The sequence below is a fragment of the Rhincodon typus genome, chromosome 4, assembly GCF_021869965.1.
Source record: "Rhincodon typus isolate 14 chromosome 4, sRhiTyp1.1, whole genome shotgun sequence".
In the NCBI taxonomy this organism is placed as follows: domain Eukaryota; kingdom Metazoa; phylum Chordata; class Chondrichthyes; order Orectolobiformes; family Rhincodontidae; genus Rhincodon; species Rhincodon typus.
Window position 1 is genome coordinate 69,399,037 of NC_063335.1, and position 24,633 is coordinate 69,423,669.

At 41.0% G+C, this 24,633-nt stretch overlaps 1 protein-coding gene across 1 annotated transcript in view; it reads left to right on the top strand.

Moving 5' to 3' along the window:
* Window positions 1-24,633, top strand: part of LOC109931136 (coiled-coil domain-containing protein 178) — a 332,555-nt gene that overhangs the window by 38,211 nt on the left and 269,711 nt on the right. Inside the window, exon 7 of the mRNA XM_048596128.1 lies at window positions 5,281-5,501. Coding sequence (XP_048452085.1) covers window positions 5,281-5,501 — 221 coding nt within the window. The remainder of the gene's footprint in view (window positions 1-5,280; window positions 5,502-24,633) is intronic.

Here is a 24,633-nt window from a genome sequence, read left to right on the forward strand (position 1 = left end):
TGACGTTTTGGGCCTAGACCCTTCGATGAAGGGTCTAGGCCCGAAACGTCAGCCTTCCTGCTCCTATGATGCTGCTTGGCCTGCTGTGTTCATCTAGCTCTACACCTTGTTATCTCTATTATAAATTATGTGCTCGTTACAATCATAACTGTTACTTACTTTGCATTAATTGGCCCTGTCATGTCAGATACGCAAAGCAATGCACACTGCAGACACATGCTTAAAAGTTTCACTTGGCTTTGCCATTTCTTTATTACTTTTCATGTCTGACACTGGAGCACAATGTTTCAGAGTTGCAGCTATCTCACGCCTAACTATGAGTATGTGATGACATAGTTTGTGATGGTATAAGGTGGCTTTTTTTGGAGTGGGTGCTACCATGGTGAAATGCTTGTGTTTAACTCCATGTAGAATTTGCATTTTGCTTCTGCACATGCTATCTGCATGAGGTTACATAGCTTAAAGCTCCTTATGGAGGCATGGCATTGACCTCCTTATGAAGGCAAAGCCTCCATGCCACAACGTATGAGACCATAACCATTGTGATTGATGTGAGGTATCAGGAATACCATTGCTGATAGGCGTTTCTACTTCTGACATTCCCTGCAGATTATCTGATCAATCGTATAAGGTGGAACTAGCACTCTGAGGATTCGTGGCCGCCATGTTGGAAATCAGATAGTGTCGAATAGGACATTGATCCGACTGTCGTGAACAAGCCTGTCAACAACAGGAACCTCTAGTGACAGGCTTCAGTCTCATGAGGGAGAACCAGGAGCTGAAGATCCCCCAGGGAGTAGAGGAGATGCCCTGGATGCAGTCAAAGTGAGAATCAAACCTCTGAGGATGCAGATTTCTACTTTGACCTGGAGCTACATCCAAGAGAACACTATGAACCAAAGCAAGACTGAGCTTGAGAGGCCAGACAGAAATCATTGAAAGCTGCTTTCTGGAAGAATAAACAAGAGTTTAGTTTTCCTTTCATTGACATATAACTAACAGAGTATGAAATAATAAGCCCTTGCTCAGTTTGGAATACATGCTTACAATACCAGATTTGCTTGTTTCTGGAATGCTTAAACTTTTCTGTTGATGAATAAATGCTTTGTTATCCAGATGATTGTAAGTGTGGTATCCTCAGCTGATCCCACCTTAAAGTGCCTGCAGTTCACAGGTGCTTGTTACCATTTGGGAGATAGCAACAGGCAGTAACATGGCACAGTGGTGGGGTAAAATGATTTTTAAGGCTTAGGCCAGCATCTGGAATCCAAGTGCTGTGTTGTACAATCCTTATGATATACAGCAAATTGAGAGCAATTGTGAAGAACTGTCTTTACAGCCTTCCATCATCAGTTGTCCTCCAGTATTTCAGAGTTCGCATAGTTTACTTGAAGATCCTGTGGGACAGTGTTTAACTTGAGAGGTGCATTGCTTTGCGCAGCTTCTTTCAGCATTGTTATGTGAGTTACAAGTAACGTGAGGGAGAGTGGAAATGCAAACTTCCTATTGTACACCACCCAACCATGAATGTCTTTGCACTCCCTTGAAAAGCTGAAAGCTAAAATGCAGTATTGCTTGTGGAGATGTGTGGTATTGGCACTGATTCTGTTCTGTCACTCATAGGATGGGTGTAAGTGTGGATGTGCTATGCAGTGCAGGCCCCATCACAATCCCTGCACAAAGCGTTGTCCACATGAAAGTGCAATGCTGCAGTTATCAATGCCACAGTTCAAGGAGCTCTGATGTCCGAGGCTCTCTGAATGTAATGAATTTGTTGTTAATCAGAGGCGAGCAACATTTCTCTATGACAACTTCTTTCATCCTTGGAATGTCTGAAGATGCTGTTCCTATGTCAAATGAATGCAGTTTCACCAAGGCAGACAGCAAAGAGACTAGAGAACATTTTTCAAGAGTTTAAGTGAGCATATATTTGCAAAACTTGGGGATTATTTACAATGAAGTGTCATCTATGTGCTCTCAGTAAGTTTTCTTCCTTTCCCTGCCACTGCATACAGATGCAGTCCAACATCTGCAACTCTGGTAGAGACAGCCTGCTTTATAGTTGACTCTGTTAGCCTGGAAGACTTGGCTGTTCATCCCTGAGGATGTTTGGGTCTAGAGGATCCAGATTCATTGAGAGTGTCTGGCCTAGATACAGGCTCACCCTCCTCAGGCTGGACTTCTACAGGCTTGGCATTAAAGGCGAGTTGCCGGATATTTCTGAAGTGTCCTGAAAGATAGCTTCTGGAGGACTGTGTGGATCTTTCTCTCTTTGGGTGCCTACTGGTATCGCCCCAACAGCAAAAATAAAGTTTATTGTTTACTGATTTAGTTTTCATTTTGAAATAAATCTTGTCCAGTATTACCATCAACTAGGATCATAATGTCATGGTTTAATATTCTCCGTACTATGTCAGATGTATTAGAGCAAGTAATGTGAGACAAAGGAGACAAGACAAAACATGCCACAGACCATGACGAATTCTGATATTATACTTATAGTAAAAGCACTACATTACCTCCTTCAGAGTATAATTTTAATTGTTCCATCACATTCATTGTGTTAGGGTTGTATGGTAGAGTTGTTAACTAGTAACACTTTTAGATTGCTTTAGATTGTTATGATGGTTCAAATGTATCTGTTACAGTGGATTTCTGTGGGATAAAGGCTTTATAACTCCGCCCAGGGTACCTGGATTGATCTGCACAACTCTTTGCATATGGTCACATACTGGGCAAACACAAGCTAGTGGAATTCCTTTCAGTTATAGTATAGGACACAGTTGTCATTTACAAAGTGATGGGCGTGCAACTTAAGTCATCCTGCAGCCCTAGTGAAATTACATACTCGGGTCACCTCCGTTGCAAGAGAGAATGAAATGTAGTTAGCTATGGTGAAGAGCAAATATCTATAACCTTCCCATGCTATAATGTCCAAGTACCTGCAAGATGTGGCAAATTTCTCCATGCCCCACCTGAAGGAACCAAACATATGAAGGTTCATTCCCATGACCACCTGTGATCTTTTCCTTGCTCTGAGGTTGCAGCTGTGCCTGCAGAAGGTGGTTGATTTTGATGAGACTACCCTATTCATGCCAGGGATGTCTGATACACTATTCCTTACTAAACTTCAAATAGCATAATTGCCAACTGCTGAGCAGATATGCTGAGAGTTTATCTCATTTCCTCTTCCTTTGCTAACAACCCATCCAGCTCTGCATGCCTTGGCCTCTGCTCATTCTCAAAATCATGCAGTGTTTGAAGGGGTGTACCTGCTTGTGCCCTCAAGTCTTTGGAGAAATATTTTGCAAATTGAAACAACTATATATAAAAAGTACCATTCACTTCAAAGGTTGATGTAATGATCAGAGAAAAATCAACCTGCAACTAATCTGTAAATAATTGATGATCTCTTTAAATACAATTGATATGGATTCTTTTGGCTGTTGAATCCTTATTCAGCTATGAATGATTTTATAAGTGTTAGCTGAAGCACTGAGTTCCAAAATGGCAGTGTTGAAGTCAAATCAATGTTGACAACATTATCTGCCTATAGTATGTACTTCCAGCAGATGTTCACTCTTTGTGTTAATGTCTTCCAATATGATGTGAATACATCTTGGTCTAGAAATCTGTAAGAGTTTCCAGATGTGATTTGTGATACAAATATGCTCAAATGACAGGAGATATTGATCAAAAATAGCACCAATTAATTTACAACAACTTCAGACCTTAGCTATGTTCTGTTGTTCTGAGATTTTCTAAGTAGTTTCATACACATACCGCTGATTTTTATCCATTTGATGCCCTTTGACCCACATAGAGTCATATAGCACAGAAACAATCCCTTTGCTCTAACCCATCTGCGCCGACCAGACATTCCAACCTGATCTAGTCCCAATTGCCAGCATTTGGCCTAAATCCCTCTAAACCCTTCCTATTCATGTACCCATCAAGGTAACTTTTAAATGTTGCAATTGTACCCACATCCATTACTTCCTCTGGCAGATCATTCCATACACACACACTGCCTTCTACATGAAAATGTTACCCCTCGGGTGCTTTTTAAATCTTTCTCCTCTCACCTTATACCTTTGCCCTCTAGTCTTGGACTTCTCCCTCCCTAGGAAAAAGACCTTGGCTATTACCCTATCCATGCCCCTCGTGATTTTATAAACCTCTATAAGATCACCCCTCAGACACTCCAGGGAAGATAGCCCCAGCCAATTCAGCATCTCCCTGTAGTTCAAACCCTCCAATCCCAGCAACATCCTTGTAAATCTTTTCTGCACACTCTCAAGTTTAACAGCATACTTCCTATCGAAGGGCAACTAGAATTGTATGCAATATTCCAAAAGTATGACCTGTACAACCACAACGTGACCTCCCAGCTCCTATGCTCAATGTTAAAGCCAATGAAGGCAAGCATGCCAAACACCGCCATCACCACCCTGTCTGCCTGTGACTCCACTTTCAAGGAACTGTAAGCATGCATCCCTAGGTCTCTTTGTTCTGCAGCGCTCCCCAGGACATTACCATGAACTGTATAAGTCTTGTCCTGATTTGCCTTACCCAAATGCAACACCTTATATTTATCTAAATTAAACTCCATCTGCCACTACTCGGCCCATTGGCCCACCTGATCAAGGTCCTATTGTACTCTGAGATAATCTTCTTTACTGTTCACTACACCGCCAATTTTGGTGTCATCTGCAAACTTACTAACCACACCTCTTATATTTGCATCCAAACCATTTATGTTAGTGATGACAAAGAGTGGACCCAATACTGATTCTTGATCCTTGTGGCACACCACTGATCACAGGCCTCCAGTCCAGAAAAAACCTTCCACCGCTACCCTCTGCCTCCTACCTTCCAGCCAATTTTGTGTCCAATTGGCTAGCTCCCCCAGACCCAATGTGATCTAACGTTACTAATCAGTCCTTTCTGTCTTTCTCACCACTGTCTTTTAGATTCTACATAAATATCTAAAATGAATTTAATGATCTCCCTTCCTGGTTCAATGTATAAAATGTCTGTTAGCAGTATTTTTTTTTTCAATATGCTATTGAAAAGTGGTTAAGCAATCTTCATTCACTCCTTCTTTGTCCTGGATATATCTTGACTTGCCCTTGTCAATGCAATAAAATGGACTTCTTTAACTAGATATGTGAATTATAATTAAAGCTCAAAAATTCTCATTTCAGAATCTAATCAGTCTGCTGTACAATATCAACATTTTTCTTCTTTTTATTTAAATTGTACTTACTTTTCTTACAGAGTATGACATATGCTCACATGATATAGATGAATTGCAGTGGCATATTGAGGTCAAAACATATAATTTAAAAAATCTACAAGATCGGGTTGCTGATGCAGATGCATTTAACAAGAAATTACAGGAAGAAATAAACTTAATCAGGAATCTTGAAGATCAACTAGAAGAAAAACTGCATTTGGAGTACAGAATCATTGATGATATTTTACCGAATCAAAAAGAGGTATTTAACATAAAGTTATCTTTGATATTGTAAAATGACCTTCATACTGATGAATGCATTGGATGCAATATGGCTTTCCATCACTAAACATTCCTCACATGTTCGTAAAAAGTAAGTATGCTAAATGAAAATCACTGTTGTCTTAGAAAGCATGTGACAAGGATGGGTTACATTTCTGACCTGTAGTTCTAACTTTAAAAACCTATTTCCTATCCTGAAACTAACTGGACAAATTATACTAACTCTCTGAATAATCTAATAAACCTTAACTTTCAGTACTAAATCTCCTGCTTGATACTTGTTGCTGATACTCCTGCTCATGCCTTTCTTGTTTCCTGCTTCCCTTTCCTCTCTCCATCCCTGCTGCTTGCTACCTCTCACTGCAATATTCCTACTTAGTGAGTTTCTGTTATACCTTCTTGCTGCCTATTTCCCTGTGCAGTCCTTACCTATCCCTTCACTAGTCAATCCTCCTGCTCACCATTTCCCATTGCTGCTTCCTCTTATTTGCTGTTAGAATTCTTTGAGGAGGCAACAAGCAAGTTGGACAAAGGAGAGCCAGTAGACGTTATATATTTGGATTTAGATTTCTAGAAGGCCTTTGACAATGTGCCGCATAGGAAGCTGCTAAATAAGATAAGAGCCCATGCTGTTAGGGGCAAGGTAGTGGCACGGATAGAAGATTAGCTAACTGACAGAAGGCAGAGAGTAGGGATAAAATGGTCTCTTTCAGGATAGCACCTGGTGACTAGTGGAGTTCCACGGGGGTCTGTGCTGGGACTCAATTATTCATTTTATAAATTAATGATTTGGATGAAGAAGCTGAGGGCATTGTTGCTAAATTTGCAGATGATACAAAGATAAGTGGAGGACAGGTAGTGTTGAGGAAGTGGGGAAGCTGCAGAAGGACTAGGACAGTCCAGGAGAGTGGGCAAACAAGTGGCAGATGGAATATAATGTGGGAAAGTGTGAGGTTAAGCACTTTAGCAGGAAGAATACTGGCATAGACTACTTCGAAACAGGGAAGTCTTCAGAAATCTGAAGCAAAAGGGACTTCGGAGTCCTAGTTCGGGTTTCTCTTAAGGTTAGCATGAAGGTTCAGTTGGCAGTTAGGAAGATAAATGCAATGTTAGCATTCGTTTTGAGAAGGCTAGAACACAAGAGCAGAAATGTACTGCTGAAGCTGTATAAGGCTCTGGTCAGACTGTATTTGGAATATTGCGAGCAAGTTTGGACCCCGCATCTAAGGAAAAATGTGCTGGCATTGGAGGGAGTCCAGAGGAGATTGGCAAGAATGATCCTGGGGATGAGGGGCTTGCCATCTGAGGAGCAGTTGAAGATTCTGGGTCTGTACACGATGGAATCTAGAAGGATGAGTGGGAATCTGTTTGAAACTTACAGAATACCGAGAGGCCTGGATAGAATGGACGTGGACAAGATTTTTCCACCAGTAGTAGAGACTAAGGCCAAGGGCGCAGACTCAGAGTAAAGGGATAAGCCTTTAGAACTGAGATGAAGAGGAATGTCTTCCGTCAGACCTTTTTTTTTAAACTATTTTGTGGCCTAAGAAAGAATATACATCTAAATCTCAATTTCAGGTTCCCTCACAACTTTAGAGTCCTTCACAACTAATTGGTTATTTTGAAATTGAATCATTGCTGCATCATAAACTTGTGTAAAATAGGATTCCATAAACAGCAAATCAAAATAATGATAAGTTCAGTAATTTTGATGGTGGTAGTTGGGAAGCATTCTTGGCGAGTTTACCAGGAAATCCTTGCTCTTCTTCAAATAGTGCAAGGGATCTTTTACATTGATCTCAATGGACTTCATATTAAAACCTTATTGTAGAAATTAGATGATGCATAAATTAGGGCTTCATCCTATTGTTAAATGTATCAATAGAAGCTAGCATTAAGAACGCAGGAAACTGGACTTCAAGCCTGATTTGTCTATTATTGATGAAGGTACCACTTTCAGCAACAGAGACCATTCCCAAGAGGTACCAAGTCTGAAATGCCCATTGAGGATGTAAGGAGACTGTGTAAAGAGATTTAGGTAAAACATTTTCTCAAAGCAGTCTACAAATTTTGTGTGAGAGAGAATGAATAGTTTGTAAGCTAAGCGTGCATGATTTCCTTTTAATTTGTGAGGTTTCAATTTTAAAATAACCAGCAGTAAAGCTTTAGTTTTAAACAAGAAAATGTTTAATTTATAAAAAAATCACTGTAGTAAGTTAAAACATAGAACATAGAACTATACAGCATAGGAATGGGCCTTTCAGCCCAAGATGTTTTGCTGGACATGATGCCAAATGAAACTAATCCCTTCTCCCTCCATTCCTTCCATATTTATGTGCTTATCTAAAAGTTCCTTAAATGCCTCTATTGTATTGGCCTCCACCACCACACCTGGCAGTGCGTTCCATACTCCATCCACTCTCTGTGTAAAATACTTGCCCTTCACATCTCGGATCGAGACCTGAAACGTCAGCTTTCCTGCTCCTCTGATGCTGCTTGGCCTGCTAGAAGGGTCTCAACCCGAAATGTCAGCTTTCCTGCCCCTCTGATGCTTCTTGGCCTGCTGTGATCATCCAGCTCTACACCTTGTTATCTCCAGCATCGGCAGTTCCTACTATCTCTTCCCCTCACATCTCCTTTGAATCTCCTTTCCCTCCTCTAACCTTAAAGTATTAGACATTTCAACTCTGGGCAAAAGAATCTGACCATCAAACCTATCTATACATCTCATAATTTTACAGGCTTCTATCAAATCTTCCCTTAGCCTGTGCCGCGCAAGAGAAAACAACCCAAGTTCTTATAGCTTTTAATCCAGGCAGCATCCTGGTAAACCTCTTCTGCACCCTCTCTAAAACCTCTACATCCTTCCTGTAATGTGGCAACCAGAATTCAATGCAATACTCTATGTGTGGCCTAACCAAAGTCTTATATAAAGCTGCAGCATGACATCCTGACTCTTGTACTCAATTCCCCGACCAATAAAGGCAAGCATGCCGTACACCTTCTTTACTACCATATCTACTTGCGTGACTACTTTCAGGAAGCTATGGACTTGAACCCCAAGATCCTTCTGTACATTAATGGCTGTTCAGAGTCCTGCCATTAACTGTATACTTTTCCTTAACATTTGATCTCTCAAAGTACAGCACCTCACACTTAACTGGATTAAACTCGATCTGCCATTTCTCGCCCATGTCTGCAACTGATCTATATCCAGCTGTATCCTTTGACAAACTTCTACACTATCCACAACTCCACCGATCTTTGTATCATCTGCAAACTTACTAATCCACCCTCTACATTAACATCCAAGTCAATTATATACATCACAAACAGCAGAGGTCCCAGTGAATCTGCCTCCACCAGCACCCCTGGCAGTGCGTTCCAGACTCCATCCACTCCCTGTGTAAAACACTTGCCCCTCACATCTCCTTTGAATCTCCTTTCCCCCCTCTAACCTTAAATGCATGCCCCTAGTATTAGACATCCCTGAGAAACAGCAGTAGTTATGGACCTCCAGCCTGAAAAACACCCTTTCACCAATACACTCTGTCTTCTATAGGCAAGCCATTCTGAATTCACATGGCCATGTCACCGTGGATCCCATGCATCTTCTGGATGAGCCTACCATGAGGGACCTTGTCGAAAGTTTTGCTAAAATCCATGTAAACAACGTTCACTGTTCTACCCTCATCGATCACCTTTGTCACTTCCTCAAATTTCAATCAAGTTAGTAAAGCATGACCTGCCCTGCACAAAGCCATGCTGTTTGTCCCTAATTAGCCCATGCATTTCCAAATGTGCATAAATCCTATCCCTAATTATTCTCTCCAATAGCTTCCCAACCACCGATGTGAGACTCACTGGTCTGTAGTTTCCTGAATTATCCCTATTTCCATTCTTGAACAGAGGAACACCATTCACTACTCTCCACTTCTCCGGGACCTCTCCAGTGGCTAGTGAGAATACAAAGATCTTGGTCGAGGCCCCAGCAATCTCCTCTCTTGTCTCTCTCAATAACCTGTGGTAGATACCATCGGGCCCTGGGTCCCTTATCCTCCTCAATGCTTTTCAAGAGATCCAACACCACTGCTTTCTTGATCTCAAAATGGCCTAGAATATTAGCATGCTTCACACAAATCTCACTAGCCTCCATATCCTTTTCCAGGGTGGATACTGATGCAATGTACTCATTTAGGATTTCACCTACATATTCTGCCTCCAAGCACAAGTTCCCTCCTTTACCTTTGAGTGGTCCTACCTTCTCCCCAGTTATCCTCTTGTTTTTAAAGTATGTATAGAATGCCTTGGGATTCTCTTCAACACTGCTTGCCAAGGGCATTTCATGGCTCCGTCTTGCTCTACTGATTCCCTGCTTGAGTACTTTCCTGCTTTCCTTATATTCCTCATGGGTACTGTCTGATTTTAGCTTTCTAAACCTTACCAATGCTTCTTTTTGCCTTTTGATAAATTTGCAACCTCCCTTGTATTCTAAGGGTCCCTTACCTTGCCATCCTTATCCTTCCTCCTTACTAGAACATGCAGGTCTCAAACTCTCCCCAGCTGGTCTTTAAACAATTCCTATATATCAAATATGGACTTGCCTGATAACCACTCCTCCCAATTCCCAACTCCCTAGCTTCTGCCCAATACAGACATAATTTGCCCTCTCCCGCAAGATCCTGACTTATCCTTGTTCTTAACTATCTTAAAACTTAAGGAGTTGTGATCATTATTACCAAAATGCTCTCCCACTGAAAGGTCAATCACCTGGCCAGATTCATCAGTCAATACAAGGTCCAGTATGGCGCCTCCTCTATTGGATTATCCAGATACTGTTTCAAGAAACCTTCTTGGATGAACTTAACAAATTCCGTCCCATCTAAGTCTGTAGTTGTAAGGGAGTCTCAGTCAATACCGGGGAAGTTAAAGTCACCCACTGTGGCAACTCTGTTCTTATTGCACCTTTCCATAATCTGCCTACATATTTGGTCCCCAATCTCTGTGGCTGTAGAGAGGTCTATAGTAGAACCCAATCAGAGTGTTTGCACCCGTCTTATTTTTGAGCTCTACCCATATTGCCTCAGTGGATGAGCCCTCCAGTATGTCCTTCCTGAGTAACATTCTCCCTGATTAGTAATGCAATCCCGCCACCTCTTTTACCTTCCTCTCTATCTCGTGTAAAACAACAAAACCCTGGAACATTGATCTGCCAGTCCTGTCCCTCTCTCAAGCAAGTCTCTGTGATGGCCACAACATCATTGTCCCATGTTCAGATCCAGGCTCTTACCTCATCTGCCTTACTTTTAACACTCTTTCCGTTGAAGTAAGCACACTTCAGCCCATTAGTATCATCGTGTTTATTTACCGGTCTCTGCCTGTCCTTCCTTTCTGATCTACTGGTCCTAACATCTACCTTCCCATCAATCCTTCCACTTGCTGACCTGCTGCTCTGATTCCCAAACCCTACTATTCTAGTTTAAATCCTCCTGAGTAACACTAGGGAAACTTCTTGTGAGGATACTTGTTCCCTTCCAGTTTTGGTGCAAGCTCTTGTACAGTTCACCCCTGCCCCAGAAGAGGTTTCAATGATCCAAGAACATGAAACCCTGCCCCCTGCACCAGCTCCTTAGCCACGCATTCACCTGAAGTTCCTTAAGTAAAAGTAATAAAGTTGCTAAATAAATACAAATGACGATTTAATGCAGATGAGAACAAAAACTACTTCTAAAGATGACGTGAAATTCAGTTCGGTTCTTTCAGATACTGTTGCAGGCGTGTAGTTTGCAATTGAAGTGTTAGTTGGCTGGTGCGAAGGATTGAAGAGTTCAGCAGCTATTGCAGTGCTGGTGATGTACAGGCAGATGTAGTTGTAGTTCAGAGACGGTTTAGTAAACAAATATTTGGAATGATTAAGTTGTCTTATGAGGAAGGATAGGACAAGCTTAGTTTGTATCAACTGAAGTTTAGATGAGTACGAAGCAACTTGATTGAAACAGGTAAGATCCTACAGGGTCATCCGAGCGTGTTAGTGGAAAAGATGTTTCCTCTTAGGGGATAATCTAGAACTAGGGGTCTCTGTTTAAATTATTGCCCATTTAAAACAGAGATAAGGAGAATTTCTTCTCTCAGATTCATAAGTCTCTGGAACCCTCTCCCTCAAAAAAGGGTAGACCAGCACCCTTCAACATTTTTAAAGCACTAGGAGTTAGATTATTGATAAGCAGGAGACAAAAGATTATTAAAGGTAGATAGGAATACCGGGTTATCAGATCAACCATGGTCATATTTACTGGCAGTGCAATTTCAAGGGGCTAAGTGGCCTAGCCTTTCACCTGATTCATGTGTTTATGTTGTATGTGCACCTCCAGAGTGTGACACAGCGCGACACAACAGACTTGTGAGCAAAGCTAGGCTTCATGGAATAAAAGAGATATTAGCATCATGGATATGGAATTAGCTGAGTGATAGGAAACAAAGAGGTGTGGCTTAGGCTTATGGATGTCTTTCAGGTTGGGAGATCATATTTTTAGTGGAGTTCCTTAAAGTTCAGTACTGGGATCTTTGCTGTTGGTGTTACATATTAATATCTTTGTATACAAAGCATAATTCAAAATTTGCCAATTGTACTCGACTGGGAAGCTTTGTAAACAGTAAGGAGGTTAACGTAGAACTTCAAAAGAACATAGTAAAGCTGGTGAAGTAGGTGGATATGGCAGAAAACATTCAATGTGGGCAGAAAAATTAATTGAGTTGAATTAGGTTTATTGTCACGTACTCACGTGAGTACAATGAGAAGTTTACAAGTCACTATTTATGATGCTGTCTTAGGCACAAAGGTACCTACATACAAAATCTTGGCACAAAACAGGAAAATAAAGAAAACAAAAAGTTTAAAAAATTAAACATTGCAGTCCTTCTTACTAAAAGTAAAAGAACAAAGAAATAGTTAGCAGTTCAAACACCACAGTCCATAAGCACCTAGCCATGCTGGGCTCACACTCCTCACAAGGGCTCGACCTCGCCCCCACTGCTGCCCTGGACTGCCTGCTGTTGCCACCGGCCACCCTGGGCTACCTCTCCCGCTCTCACTAATATACCTAATTCAATTCAAATGTGGGCTGAAGCATTTTGAAGCAAGAACGTGGACAATATAAGGTGATGTAGAAGTAAAGAGACCTGGATGTATATAACTTGAAGTTTAGTTTCAGTTCTAACCCTCCATCTAATTGTTCTGTCTGTGGACTGAGGTCAAACTATTCAGCATCTGGAATGTTTCAGGCCTTTGGCTTTACTGGGTAATTTTACCCATCGCTCCTTAGCTACCACATTTAATTGGTCTGTACTCAAGGATGTTAGTGCTTCAGTACTGGGATTTCCTTGCTCTTGAATAGCCTTCAGATCAAAATGACATTTGCTGCGGTTTCTGCCTTTTGTAATTGAGTAATTTGGACCACTGACTCTTTATATTTTTGGCTTCCAATTGATATATTTTGGATTAATGGGTAGAAGGTGATGTCATAGTGATATCGTCGCAGGAATAGTAATCCAGAGGACTAGGTAATGCTGAAACTGGGTTTGATTCCCACTGCAGCAGGTGACTTTTAAAAATGCAATATTGTTTAAAATGATATATTTAAAAAAATCTGTCGTTAAAAGTCCAATGATGATCATGAAATCATTGTTAATTACCATAAAAAGCCATCAGTCTCACTAATGCGTTTAAGAAAATGAAAACTGCTGTCCTTACCTGGTCTGGTCAGCGATGTGTTTAACTCTTAACAGCTCTCTGATATGGCTTAGGAAACCACTCAATCATATTAAACCACAAAAAAAATCTCAAAATGAATGGAACCAGATGAACCACATGGCATTGACCTAGGCAATGGGAATATCAATTTGGACCCTGCAAAGTCCTCCTTACTAATGTCCACAACTAGTGCCAAAGTTGAGAGCTGTCTCACATGCAAGTCAAGCAACAGTCTGATATAGTGATACTCATGGAATTGTTGCTTACAGATCATAACCAGAACACCATTGCCATCCTGAGTATGTCATACCTATCACAGATGGCAGCACAGTGGTATACAGTGGGTGTCGGCTGGGAATCTTCAACATTGACTCTAGACTCCATGAAGTCTCATGACATGAGGTCACACATGGGGAAAAATACCTTCTGCTGATTGCCATCTACCACCCTAAACCTTTCATGTACTCCTCATGTTGAGCACCACTTGGAGAAAACACTTGAAGGTGGCAAGGTTGCAGAACGAACTCTAGGAGGGATACTTCAGTGTCCATCACCAAGAGCGATTACTACTGACTGAATTGGTTGGGTTGGAAAGGACTGTGTCTGCAATTGATCAAAAGGAACTATTTGTTGGGAAGAACATATTTGACCTCATCCTCACCAATCTGCCTACAGTGGGTGCATTTGCCCATGGCAGTGTCAGTATGAGTGACAATCGCATAGGTTTTGTGGATATGAAGACCCGTCTTCACATTGGGAATATCTTCCAAAGTGTTATGTGCAAAACTGTAAATCTATGAGTCACTATGAACCAACAACAGAATTGAACTCCGACACAATCTGCAACTTCTTTGCTCAGCATATTCCCCGACTGTATCATTAGCATCAATTCAGGAGGTCAACCCTGGTTCAATAAAGTGTGCAGAAAGGCTTGTTAGTAGCAGCACCAGGCATATCTAAAATGAGTCAAACCTGTGAAGTTACAACACAGAACTACTTGTGTGCCAAACAGCTAAAGAGCAAGTAATAGACAGGGCTAAGTGAATCTGCAACCAATGGATCAAATCTAAACTCAGCAGTCCTACTACATCCAGTATGGACAGGTGGTGTGCAATTAAATAACTCACTGGAAGAGGCATCACAAATATCCCCATCCTCAATGATGGAAGAGCTCAGCACATCTGTGCAAAATTCAAAGCTGAAGTATTTGCAACAGTCTTCAACCTGAAGTGCTGAATGCATGATTCATCTCAGCTTCCTCTGAAAGTTCCCAACATTGCAGATGCAATTCTTCAAACAATGTGATTTATATGACATCAAGAAAAACCTGAAGGCACCGGATGCTGCAAAGCCTAGGGGCCCTGACAAGAATCCTGTAATATTACTGGTGACGTGTGCTCCAGAACTTGCTGCATCCCTAGCTAAGCTGTTCAAGTACTGCTGAACTCTGGAGGGAAGATGAGTGAGTGCCCTTGATATCTGGACCATACTTGGCTGAGTGTGGCATCAAGGAGCCCTAAGAACACAAGTCCGTGGGAATAGTGGGGCTTCGTGGTGATTATTGGGAGTGAGGTCACATTGGTTGCAGTCATACCTGGCACAAAGGAAGATGATTGCGGTTGTTACAGGTGTGCCGTCAGTGAAGGTCAGCATCAGCCTATCATTTTTACTTTTGAGTTTTGTTTTACTCACTCAACACATTTTAAACATGTTTTTGTGGAATCAGTATTTTTTCAATACTGGAGAAATTTTAGATGATAGGTTTAAAATTGAGCAAACATCAATGTCGGAGTAAAGGAGTTAGATTTATTTAAAATATATGTGATAGATTTAACTTGGATAATATGCACATTGAAGCAATACTCTGTGGTAATTTAATTATACTGTAGTTTCATCAGAGATGTACACCAACATGTTACTTTGAAAATGAACTTCAATTATGGTGATTTATTAGGAGGAAGTTGAAACATCAGGATTGGAAATCTGGAAGTAAAATCATGATCCAGATCTAATGAAAAGCAGCAATGACAATCAGATTGCCACTGCACTGAAATTTTCCTGACTCAGTGCTGCTGCATATTTCTTCAGTGTCTTCTGATCCTGGTTTTCACGACATCATTGGGGGAACTTCACTGATGGTATAGAATCAAGGGAAGACAGGACACATTTCATTTTTATTGTTTTTCATTGGATGCGGTGTCACTGTCATGGTTAGTATTTTGTGCTCATCCCTGCATGCCTTGGAAAATATGGTGGTGAGTTGCTGTAATTCTTGGGGTGTAGCAACACCCACAATGGTGTTAGGAAGTGAGTTGCAGGAGTTTGACTCAGCAACAGCAAAGGAACAGAGTTCGCTGCCATATGGTACATTTAAAGGTCCAGTTTCTGAATGAATAGAAGGAATGGATGAGTGTGTAATTCAGTGAATGGGTAAGGTGATAAAGTGAAAATTGGGTAGTTGGGTGAGTTGGTAAGTGGATGAGGTGGATTAATAAGTAGTTGCATTAAGTTCAGAAATTAGTTAGGTCAGGGAGGGAGAATTAGTCATGCTGGGGCGGAAGTAGTCAGGTGCTTCATTGGTTGTCATGTTGGCTTGATGGTTAGTTGGGTGGAAGTGGATAGTCTGGTCGGGTGGCGTGGGTGATAACCTGATCAAGTGAGTGAAATAGTTGGGTAGTTACTAGAGGGGTCAGACAATTACACGAGATTTGTTCGGTTTGTCAGAGTGTTGATAGTGGTCTCAATTGCGGAGTTACTGAATTGTTAGATTTTAATCTGTTGAATAGTTCTGGATAACTACCAATTAAGTACAGCAAAACCATTTGAAATCTTTGACTCTAACTTAGAGCCCTGGAGCAGGAGAATTGCTCATCCCAAGTTTAAATATCAAAGATAATTTCCATATATGTCAGTATGTCAGGAATTAATAGGGTCCCATTGTTCATCTTCAATCCTGGATCTGGTTTTCAATGGCCTAGAGACTGGAAAATTTGACCTGATGTGATCAGAATGTAGCTTGTGACCTTGAGGAAAAAAAAACAATTGTCAAGATTAAAGATTCTCAAAACCATGGTAATAGCCATTATGTTTAGTGGCTTATTGGGACTGGGGTGAGGCGAAAGCAAAATCTTGAATGTTATTGATAATTTCACTTTTTAATTAAATGTTCTGGTCATCTTTACAGTAGTGTTTTCTTTTAGATGTTTATAGTGGAACATGTTTAAATTTTAAACAGAAATTGCTGGAGAAACCCAGCAGATCTGGCAGGATTTGTAAAGCGAAAACAGCATTAATGTTTCGTGTCCAGTGTCCCTTCTTCACAACTGATAGTAGCTAGAAAAAGGTGGCATCTATACTGATGATGGGGAAGGTATTTGGGCTGGGGTGGAGGGGGCATGTGGGAGGTGGATGAGATGTGGGGGCAGTTGAGGGGGAAGGAGTGAATGAATAGGTGGAGAAGGATCCCAAAGAGAGAAGTTAAAAAATGATGATAGACAAAGGGATTGTGGATAATAATCCAGAGAGGAAGAGAAACTAAATTGGTGATTATGGGGGCTATGAGTGGGTGAAAATGAGTTGGCTGTACTGAAAGCAAAAGCAGCCTGTTTATGACAGGACCTGGGGTTGTGGGTAACGGACATGGAAGGAGGTGCTCATGCTCTAAAATTATTGAACTCGCTATTGAGTCCTGAAGGCTGTAAGGTCGCACAGCAGAAGATGAGGTGCAGTTCTTCCAGGTTGCAGACCTGAGACAGAAATGTTGGGAATACAGTGGTGTGTAGAAGTAGCAGGCAACTGGAAGCTGAATATCATTTTTATAAATAAACCATAGGTGTTCTACAGAACGGTCACCCAGTCTGCATTTAGTCCCCTTGTGTGGAGGATACCATATTGTGAGCAGCGAATACAGTGGATTAGATTGAGTGAGGTGCATGTAAATCACTGCTTCCACTTGAATCATATTCCTGGGGCCTTGGATTGTGAGGAGGTAGGAATTGCATGGGAAGGTATAGAAAGTTGTTGGCAGTAAAGATGGAGTGGACTAGGGTGTCTCGGAGAAAAAGGTCCCTGTGAGATGTTGACAAGGGAGGGGAAGAGAATATGTATCGAATGGTGGCATCGTGGTAGAGGATATGGATTGGGCAGCTTCTGATCCTTTGCATGCAGATGCTGATGGAGTAGTATCTGAGGACTAGGGAGCCCTATCATTGTTGCTGGAGGGAAGAGAAGGTGTGAGGGCAGAACATGACAACAAAGAAGATAAGGAGTAGAACTACGCCATTTGACCCCCTCGAGCTTGCTGCACCATTCAATCTGATCATGGCTGATCATTGAGTTCAATACCCTAAACCACCACGTCCAACACCCCACACCCTCATATCCCTTGAACCATTTAGCCACAAGAGCTACATCTACTTCATTCTTAAAACCACACAATGCTTTAGGCTCAAAACCTCCACAGGCTCACCAATCTCCGGGTGAAGAAACTTCCCTAACCCACTTCCAATTGGAAATATCCTTCCTGTATCTAACCTGTCAAGCACTGTTGGAATTTTATTGGTTTGTATGAGATCCGCGTCTCCCCCCCCTCCCCCGTTCATTCTTTTAAACTCAGAGAGTATAATCCGAACCAACTCAATCTCTCCTCTCAATGCAGTCCTGCCATCTCAGGAATCAATTTGGTAAATTTTCGCTACACTGTCTCTATAGCAAAAATATCCTTCCTCAGATAAGGAGACCAAAACTGCACATAATATTCCAGGTGTGGCCTCACCAATACCCTGTCTAATACCCTGACTGTCTCTATGAAGACCTACATACTGCCTGACGTTCATAAGAAGACCCATTTATTCATACTCTTTGTTTTCTGTGTGTTAACCAGTTTCTATCCATCTTCATACGCTACCTGTATCCCATGTGTATTAATTCTATTCATTAATCTCTTGTGTGGGACTTTGTCAGAAACCGTCTAGAAGTCCAAACAAACCACACTCAAATTCTTCAGAACTCGGAGCATCCGTTGGCTACCCCAATCAACTCTACTAGTTACAGCCTTGAATAATTCGAAAAGTAGATTTGTTAAGCATGATTTCCCTTTTGTAAATCTGTGCTGACTGTCCATTCTACTAGTGTTTTCTAAGTGCTGTGTGGTAGAATTTTTGGTAATAGATACTCATATCATCCTCACTACCAATGTCAGACTCACTGGTTTATAATTCGCTGTTTTCTCTCTACCTCCCTTTTTAAATAGCGTGGTTGTATTAGCCACTCTTCAATCTGTAGGAACAGTTCCAGTGTCTAAAGAGTCTTGCAAGATGATGACCAACGCATCCACTGTTTCTAGAGCTACTTTCTTAAGCAACCCCAACATATCATTTGATTTTTCCTTATTGACTGAAATGTACAATCCAAATACTTCCTAACTCTGGGATGTAGATTATCAGGCACTGGGGATTTATCACCCTCAAGACCATCAATTTAACCAATACCACTTTTCTACTAATACATATTTGCTACAGTTTCTCCTTCTCACTAAACCCTGTGTTCACCATCATTTCTGGTCCATTCGTTGTCTAATCCTTTGTGACTCCAAAGCGAAGTACGAATTTAGTTCATAAGCCATTTCTTTGTTCCCAATTATAAATTCCCCCATTTCTGACTGTGAGGGAACTATGTTGGTTTTTTAGTTCTTATGTTCCCCACAAGCTTACCAACATAGTTCCCTTACAGTCAGAAATGGGGGAATTTATAATTGGGAACAAAGAAATCGCTGATGAACTAAATTCGTACTTCGCTTTGGAATCACAAAGGAGGACACAACAAATGTACCAGAAATGATGGTGAGCACAGGGTTTAGTGAGAAGGAGAAACTGTAGCAAATATGTATTAGTAGAAAAGTGGTATTGGTTAAATTGATGGTGCCTGATAATCTACATCCCATAGTATTCCATTTACCCCATCTTAGTCAACCCTTAGTTCATCCTTTGCTGACTTTTAAACTGTTCCCAATCCTCAGGTCTGTTTTTTTTTAATTTCAGAAAAGGCTGGGAAATAGGTTGGACACAGCTGAGGGAATCCTTGGTTGAGGAACAATTTCTGTGTCTCCCCCTCTCTCCCCCTGCAGAAGGTAACATCATCAGAACAGATGCAACAGAGACAGAGAAACTGGGAGAGTGGAATAGATTTGTTACAGGAGGGAGGATGTGAGTTTGCAATATATATCTGTGGCTAGCCTATCCACAGAAATGTAAACAGAGACGTAGTTGGGAGGGAAGGGCAGAATCAGCATAAATACCACCTTTTAAATAAATGTATAAATCATAGAATCCCTACATTGTGGAAACAGGCCCTTCGGCCCAACAAGTCCACACTAACCCTCACAGCATCCCACCCAGACCCATTCCCCTATAATCTACACTTCCCTGAACACTACAGGCAATTTAGCATGGCGAATCCACCTACCCTGCACATCTTTGGACTGTGGGAGGAAACCAGGGCAGCCGGAGGAAACCCACACAGACACGGGGAGAATGTGCAAACTATACACAGACAGTCGCCGAGGGTGGAATCAAACCCAAGTCCCTGGTGCTGAGAGGCAGCAGTGCTAACCACTTAGCCACTGTGCCATCCCAAATTTTTCTGCCCTGCTTTCAGTTCTGAAGAATTGTCACTTGGTATGAAACTTTTACACCCTTATCTCTTCACAGACACTGCCAGACCTCTTGACTTTTTCCAGCAATCTGTTTTTGTTTGTTTCAGATCTCCAGCATCCACAGTTCTTTGCTTTTTCTTATTGTTTCAAGCTTAGTTTGTTTTGATTTTTTTGTATGGCATCCTGACCATCGTGTGGTTTGCAGTGATCATTGTTACATGGTTACAAACATTGGTGTTGCAGGGTTTGTGTGACAAAAATGTTTTGTAAACTTTATTGGAAATGTATCTTTTTATTGTTTCCTGTTATTGCAAGGTTGTTAAAGAATTAAATAAAATACTGGCCTGATTTTTAAAATTAATTTGAATTGTGAACTTATTTAATGCATTACTTTCTCAATACTGGTATTGAATACTGAATATCAGAAGCTTCACTCTTTTGTCAGTCTTTGGTCAGTTTAAAGTGCAGTCACCTATTGTAGATCCAAGAGAGACTGATCAGAATGTTTTCTTCATGGGGAAAGACTGTCAATTGTAAAGTATCAAAAGATTTGCATATCCATGTGCATAAATAATTAAAAGCTTATGCACAGGTACAAAGATCATCTAGGAAGCCCAAGCATTTCTGGTCTTTATGTCATTGCAGTGTTGGAAAACAAAAGAGGAAATTATTTTCTCAATGTACAATGTACTGGTCAAACCAGATCTGGAATAGAAAGTTTAGTTTCAGTTACCCAGCCTTGAGAAAGGTATATTGACCTTGGAAGGAGGCACAAGGATGAATCACCAGAATTATAGCAGAGTTTATATGTTAAAGCCCTTCAGGGATAGATGGGACCTGTAGAAGCTGGCCAGGTTCCCTCTTAACAGGGCCTTACCGGGAGATTTGCTTTGGTTTTTGAAGTGAATTTAAAAGTAGCTTGTTGGAGGAATGGGAACCTGATGATTAACTGAAATGTAAAGGAAATAAAGTTGGCAGCAAGAAGTAGAGACTAAACACAGGAGAAACAAAGAATCAAGTATGCTTTGAATGCGGAAAACAGGACTAAGAAGGGCAGTCATAAGAAGGATATTCCTGATGACCAGGAAGCCCAGAATATAGTCTAAGGATATGTGATAAATCATTTAGTTCTGAGACGAGAAATTTCTTCACCCATGTGAATTTCCCTTCTACAGAAAGTGGTTAAAGCCAAAATATTAAATGTTTTTAAGATTGATTTATGTATAGTTCTTGGGGTTAAAGGCAGCAAAGGGGTCTGGGGAGAAAGTGGAAATCGGGTACTGATTTGAATGATCAGCCATGATCATATTAGGAACAGGACTAGGCCATTCAGGCCCTTCAGCCTGTTCCATCATTCAATGAGATCTTGGTTGAACTGTGAATTAACTCCATATACCTTCCTTTGGCCCATTTATCCCTTAATATCTTTTGCTTAACAAAATTTTATCTATCTCAGATTTAAAATTAACAATAGATCTAGTATCTACTGTCATTTGTGGAAGAGCCAAACATCTACCAACCTCTGCATGTAGAAATGCACCAGTGTTTGTAACCATGTAACAATGATCACTGCAAACCATATGATGGTCAGGATGCCATACAAAAAAATCAAAACAAACTAAGCTTGAAACAATAAGAAAAAGCAAAAAACTGTGGATGCTGCAGATCTGAAACAAACAAAAACAGATTGCTGGAAAAAGTCAAGAGGTCTGGCAGTGTCTGTATCTCCCCTGAATAGTCTGGCCCTAATTTTTCAACTATGCCCCCAAGTTCTAGAATCTCCAACCCGTGGAAATAGTTTACCTTTATCTACCCTGTCTTTTCTTGTTAATATCGCAAAGATTTTCATCAGATCACCCCTTAACTATCTAAATTCTAGAAAAAACATACCTAATTTGTATAATCTGTCCACATAACTTAACCCCTGAAGTCCAGGTATTATTCTTGTAAATCTACTTTGTACTCCCTCCAAATCCAATTTATGATCCCCAGGGTGTGATGCCTAGATCTGCTCACAGTACTCAAAGTGGGATCTAACCAGGACTTTACGTAACTACAGCATAACTTCTGGATCCTTGTATTAACTCTATACATAAAGGCTATCATTCTGTTAGCCTCCTTTCTGTATCTGTTTGTGACATTTTAAAGATCTATAGACTTGCACACTCAAATCTCCTTGGACATCGTTTATATTTAAGTATTTTACTTTACACAGTCTAGAAAGTGCCCTTATCTATATCCTTTTCCATTCCAAAATAAATATTGAATAGTGGAGCATACTCGAAGGGCTGAATGGTCCAGTCTTGTCCCTTTTTTCTAAACTACTGTGTTTTAATTACAAAGTTTAGGACACTGTACCAGGTTGCGCTCCATTATATCATTTGCCTTCCTAATTGTTGGCTACGCCTCCTTACTTTGACTGACCAGTGTACAAGGATACCCAGATCCCTTTGTAGATCCATATTTCCCAATATATCGCCATTTAAATAATACACTGCCTTTCTGTTTTTCACACCACATCTTCACATTGAACCATATGGTGCTGCATCTGTCAGGTTTTTGCCCACTGACTCAACTTGTCTGAATCACTTTGAAGCCTCCTTGCATCCTTTTTGTAACTCACAATCCTTCCCAGTTTTGTATCCTCAGCAATTTTAGACATGTTACATATGGTTCCATCATCCAGGTCATTTATATATATTGTGAATAGTTGGGGCCTAAGTGAAGAATTTTGTGGTATCCCAGTGGTTACTGCTTCCAGCATGGAAAAAGACCCATTTATTGCCGTTCTCCGTTTCCTATCTGTCAGCCAATTCTTAATTCATACCAATATATTACCCCAATCCCATGTGCTTGAATTTTGCCTTCTTATGTGGAAACCTATCAAAAGCCTTTTGAAAATCTAAAATACATCACATTCGCTGGTTTTCCCTTATCTGTTTTACTAGATGCATCCTCAAAAAACACCAGTAGATTTGTTAAGCATTGTTTGCTTATCACAAATCTATGTTGATTTCAATCTTACCAATGCTTTCCAAGTGCGACACAGTGGTTAACACTACTACGTCACAGTGTCAGGGACCTGGGTTCAATTCCAGCCTTGGGTGACTGTGCAAACTCTAAATAGACATTCTCCCTGTGCCTGCAGTCGTTTCCTTTGGGTGCTCTGGTTTTGTCCCACAGTCCAAAGATGTACAGATTAGATGGATTGGCTATGCTAAAGTGGCTATAGTGACCAGGGATGTGCAGGCTAGGTGGGTTAGCCATGGGAACTGCAGGGGTACAAGGAAAGGGTAACAGGGTGGGTCCGGGTAGAATGCTGTTTGGAGGGTCAGTGTACAATTGATATGCTGAATGTCCTGATTTCACACTGAAGGTATTCTATGATTCTGTTACCACTTCTTTTATAATAGATTCTGGCATTTTCCCACTGCAGATGTTGGGTTAATTGTAATTCTTTGTTTCTTTACTTCATCCCTTTTTAAGTAGTAGGGTTACATTTACCCTCCTGCAACCTGTCGGAACTGTTTCAGTGTCTATAGAATTTTGGAAGATTTTTCAGGAAAAGTTATCATTATTGTAGAAGGAGTGCAGTGAAAGTTCACCAGGTTTCTTCCTGGGATAGTGGGACTGTCCTACGAAGAGAAATCAGGCAAACTAGGCGTGTAATCTCAAAAATTTTGAAAGCTGAATGTTAGTCTCATTGAAACCTATGAAATATTTAAAGGGCTAGACTGGGTAGCTGTTATTTGCTCAAAGCCTTGTGAATCTTTGGATTTCACACCCCCGAAGGCTTTTTAAGTTCAGTCTTCAAATGTGTTTAATATAGAGATTGACAGATTTCTGATAACCAATCATGTAAAGGGTTGTGTGAGTAGTGTGGCTGGGAGGCCTTGAAGTTATCGACCAGCTGTTATCACATTAAATGGCAGAGCAGGTTCAATGGGTTGAATTGCCAACTCCTGTTCCTGTATTACAAGGACAGGTTTCCTTGAGTTTCAAAGGTCCTAGGATGAACTTTTCAAGTTTTTAAAAGTTTTAAAATTGTTCAGTGTAGTATTGGGACCTGCTAAGAGAGGTGGTGATACTAAGAGAGGGAGCTGAGCGGGGGAGTTCGAGGAGTCAAATGGACCTTCTCTGTGGAAAGGGAGACTTTGTCAAAAGGAGTTGGTGAGACAGTCAAAGAATTTCCGTAAGCATATGTGAACTACAGACTTAATCCCATGTAGATACTTTGACCTTAATTTCCCTTCATGTTTGTAAGACCTAATGCTAGCAGAATAAGGAATCCCTGCTTTATCTGAGAACTTAAACCTTACTTAACAATAGAACAATGCAGAGAACCTATTTGCACTTTGGGAGGAATCCAGAACACAGTTGCATAATTTAACATTACAGCTGAGCCAATTAAGGTAAATGTGAAATCATGTTGATGTGGTAAGGATCTTATCAGCTGGCTGCAGGGCCAATGAGAAATCCATGCTGCCTCTTCCATGGAGGGCCAAATGAGCCAATACCAAATAGGCAATAGCAGGATATTCACATGTAATCAAGACCCATTGAGAGCTGCCACCTCATCCAAGGCTGAGAGACAGCTTGGATGATGGGAAGGGAAGCCCCACCGTCTTAAAACTCCTGGCCATGAAAATCAGGAAGCGAAGTTGAATGTGAGACAACAAGGTGCAGAGCTGGATGAACACAGCAGGCCAA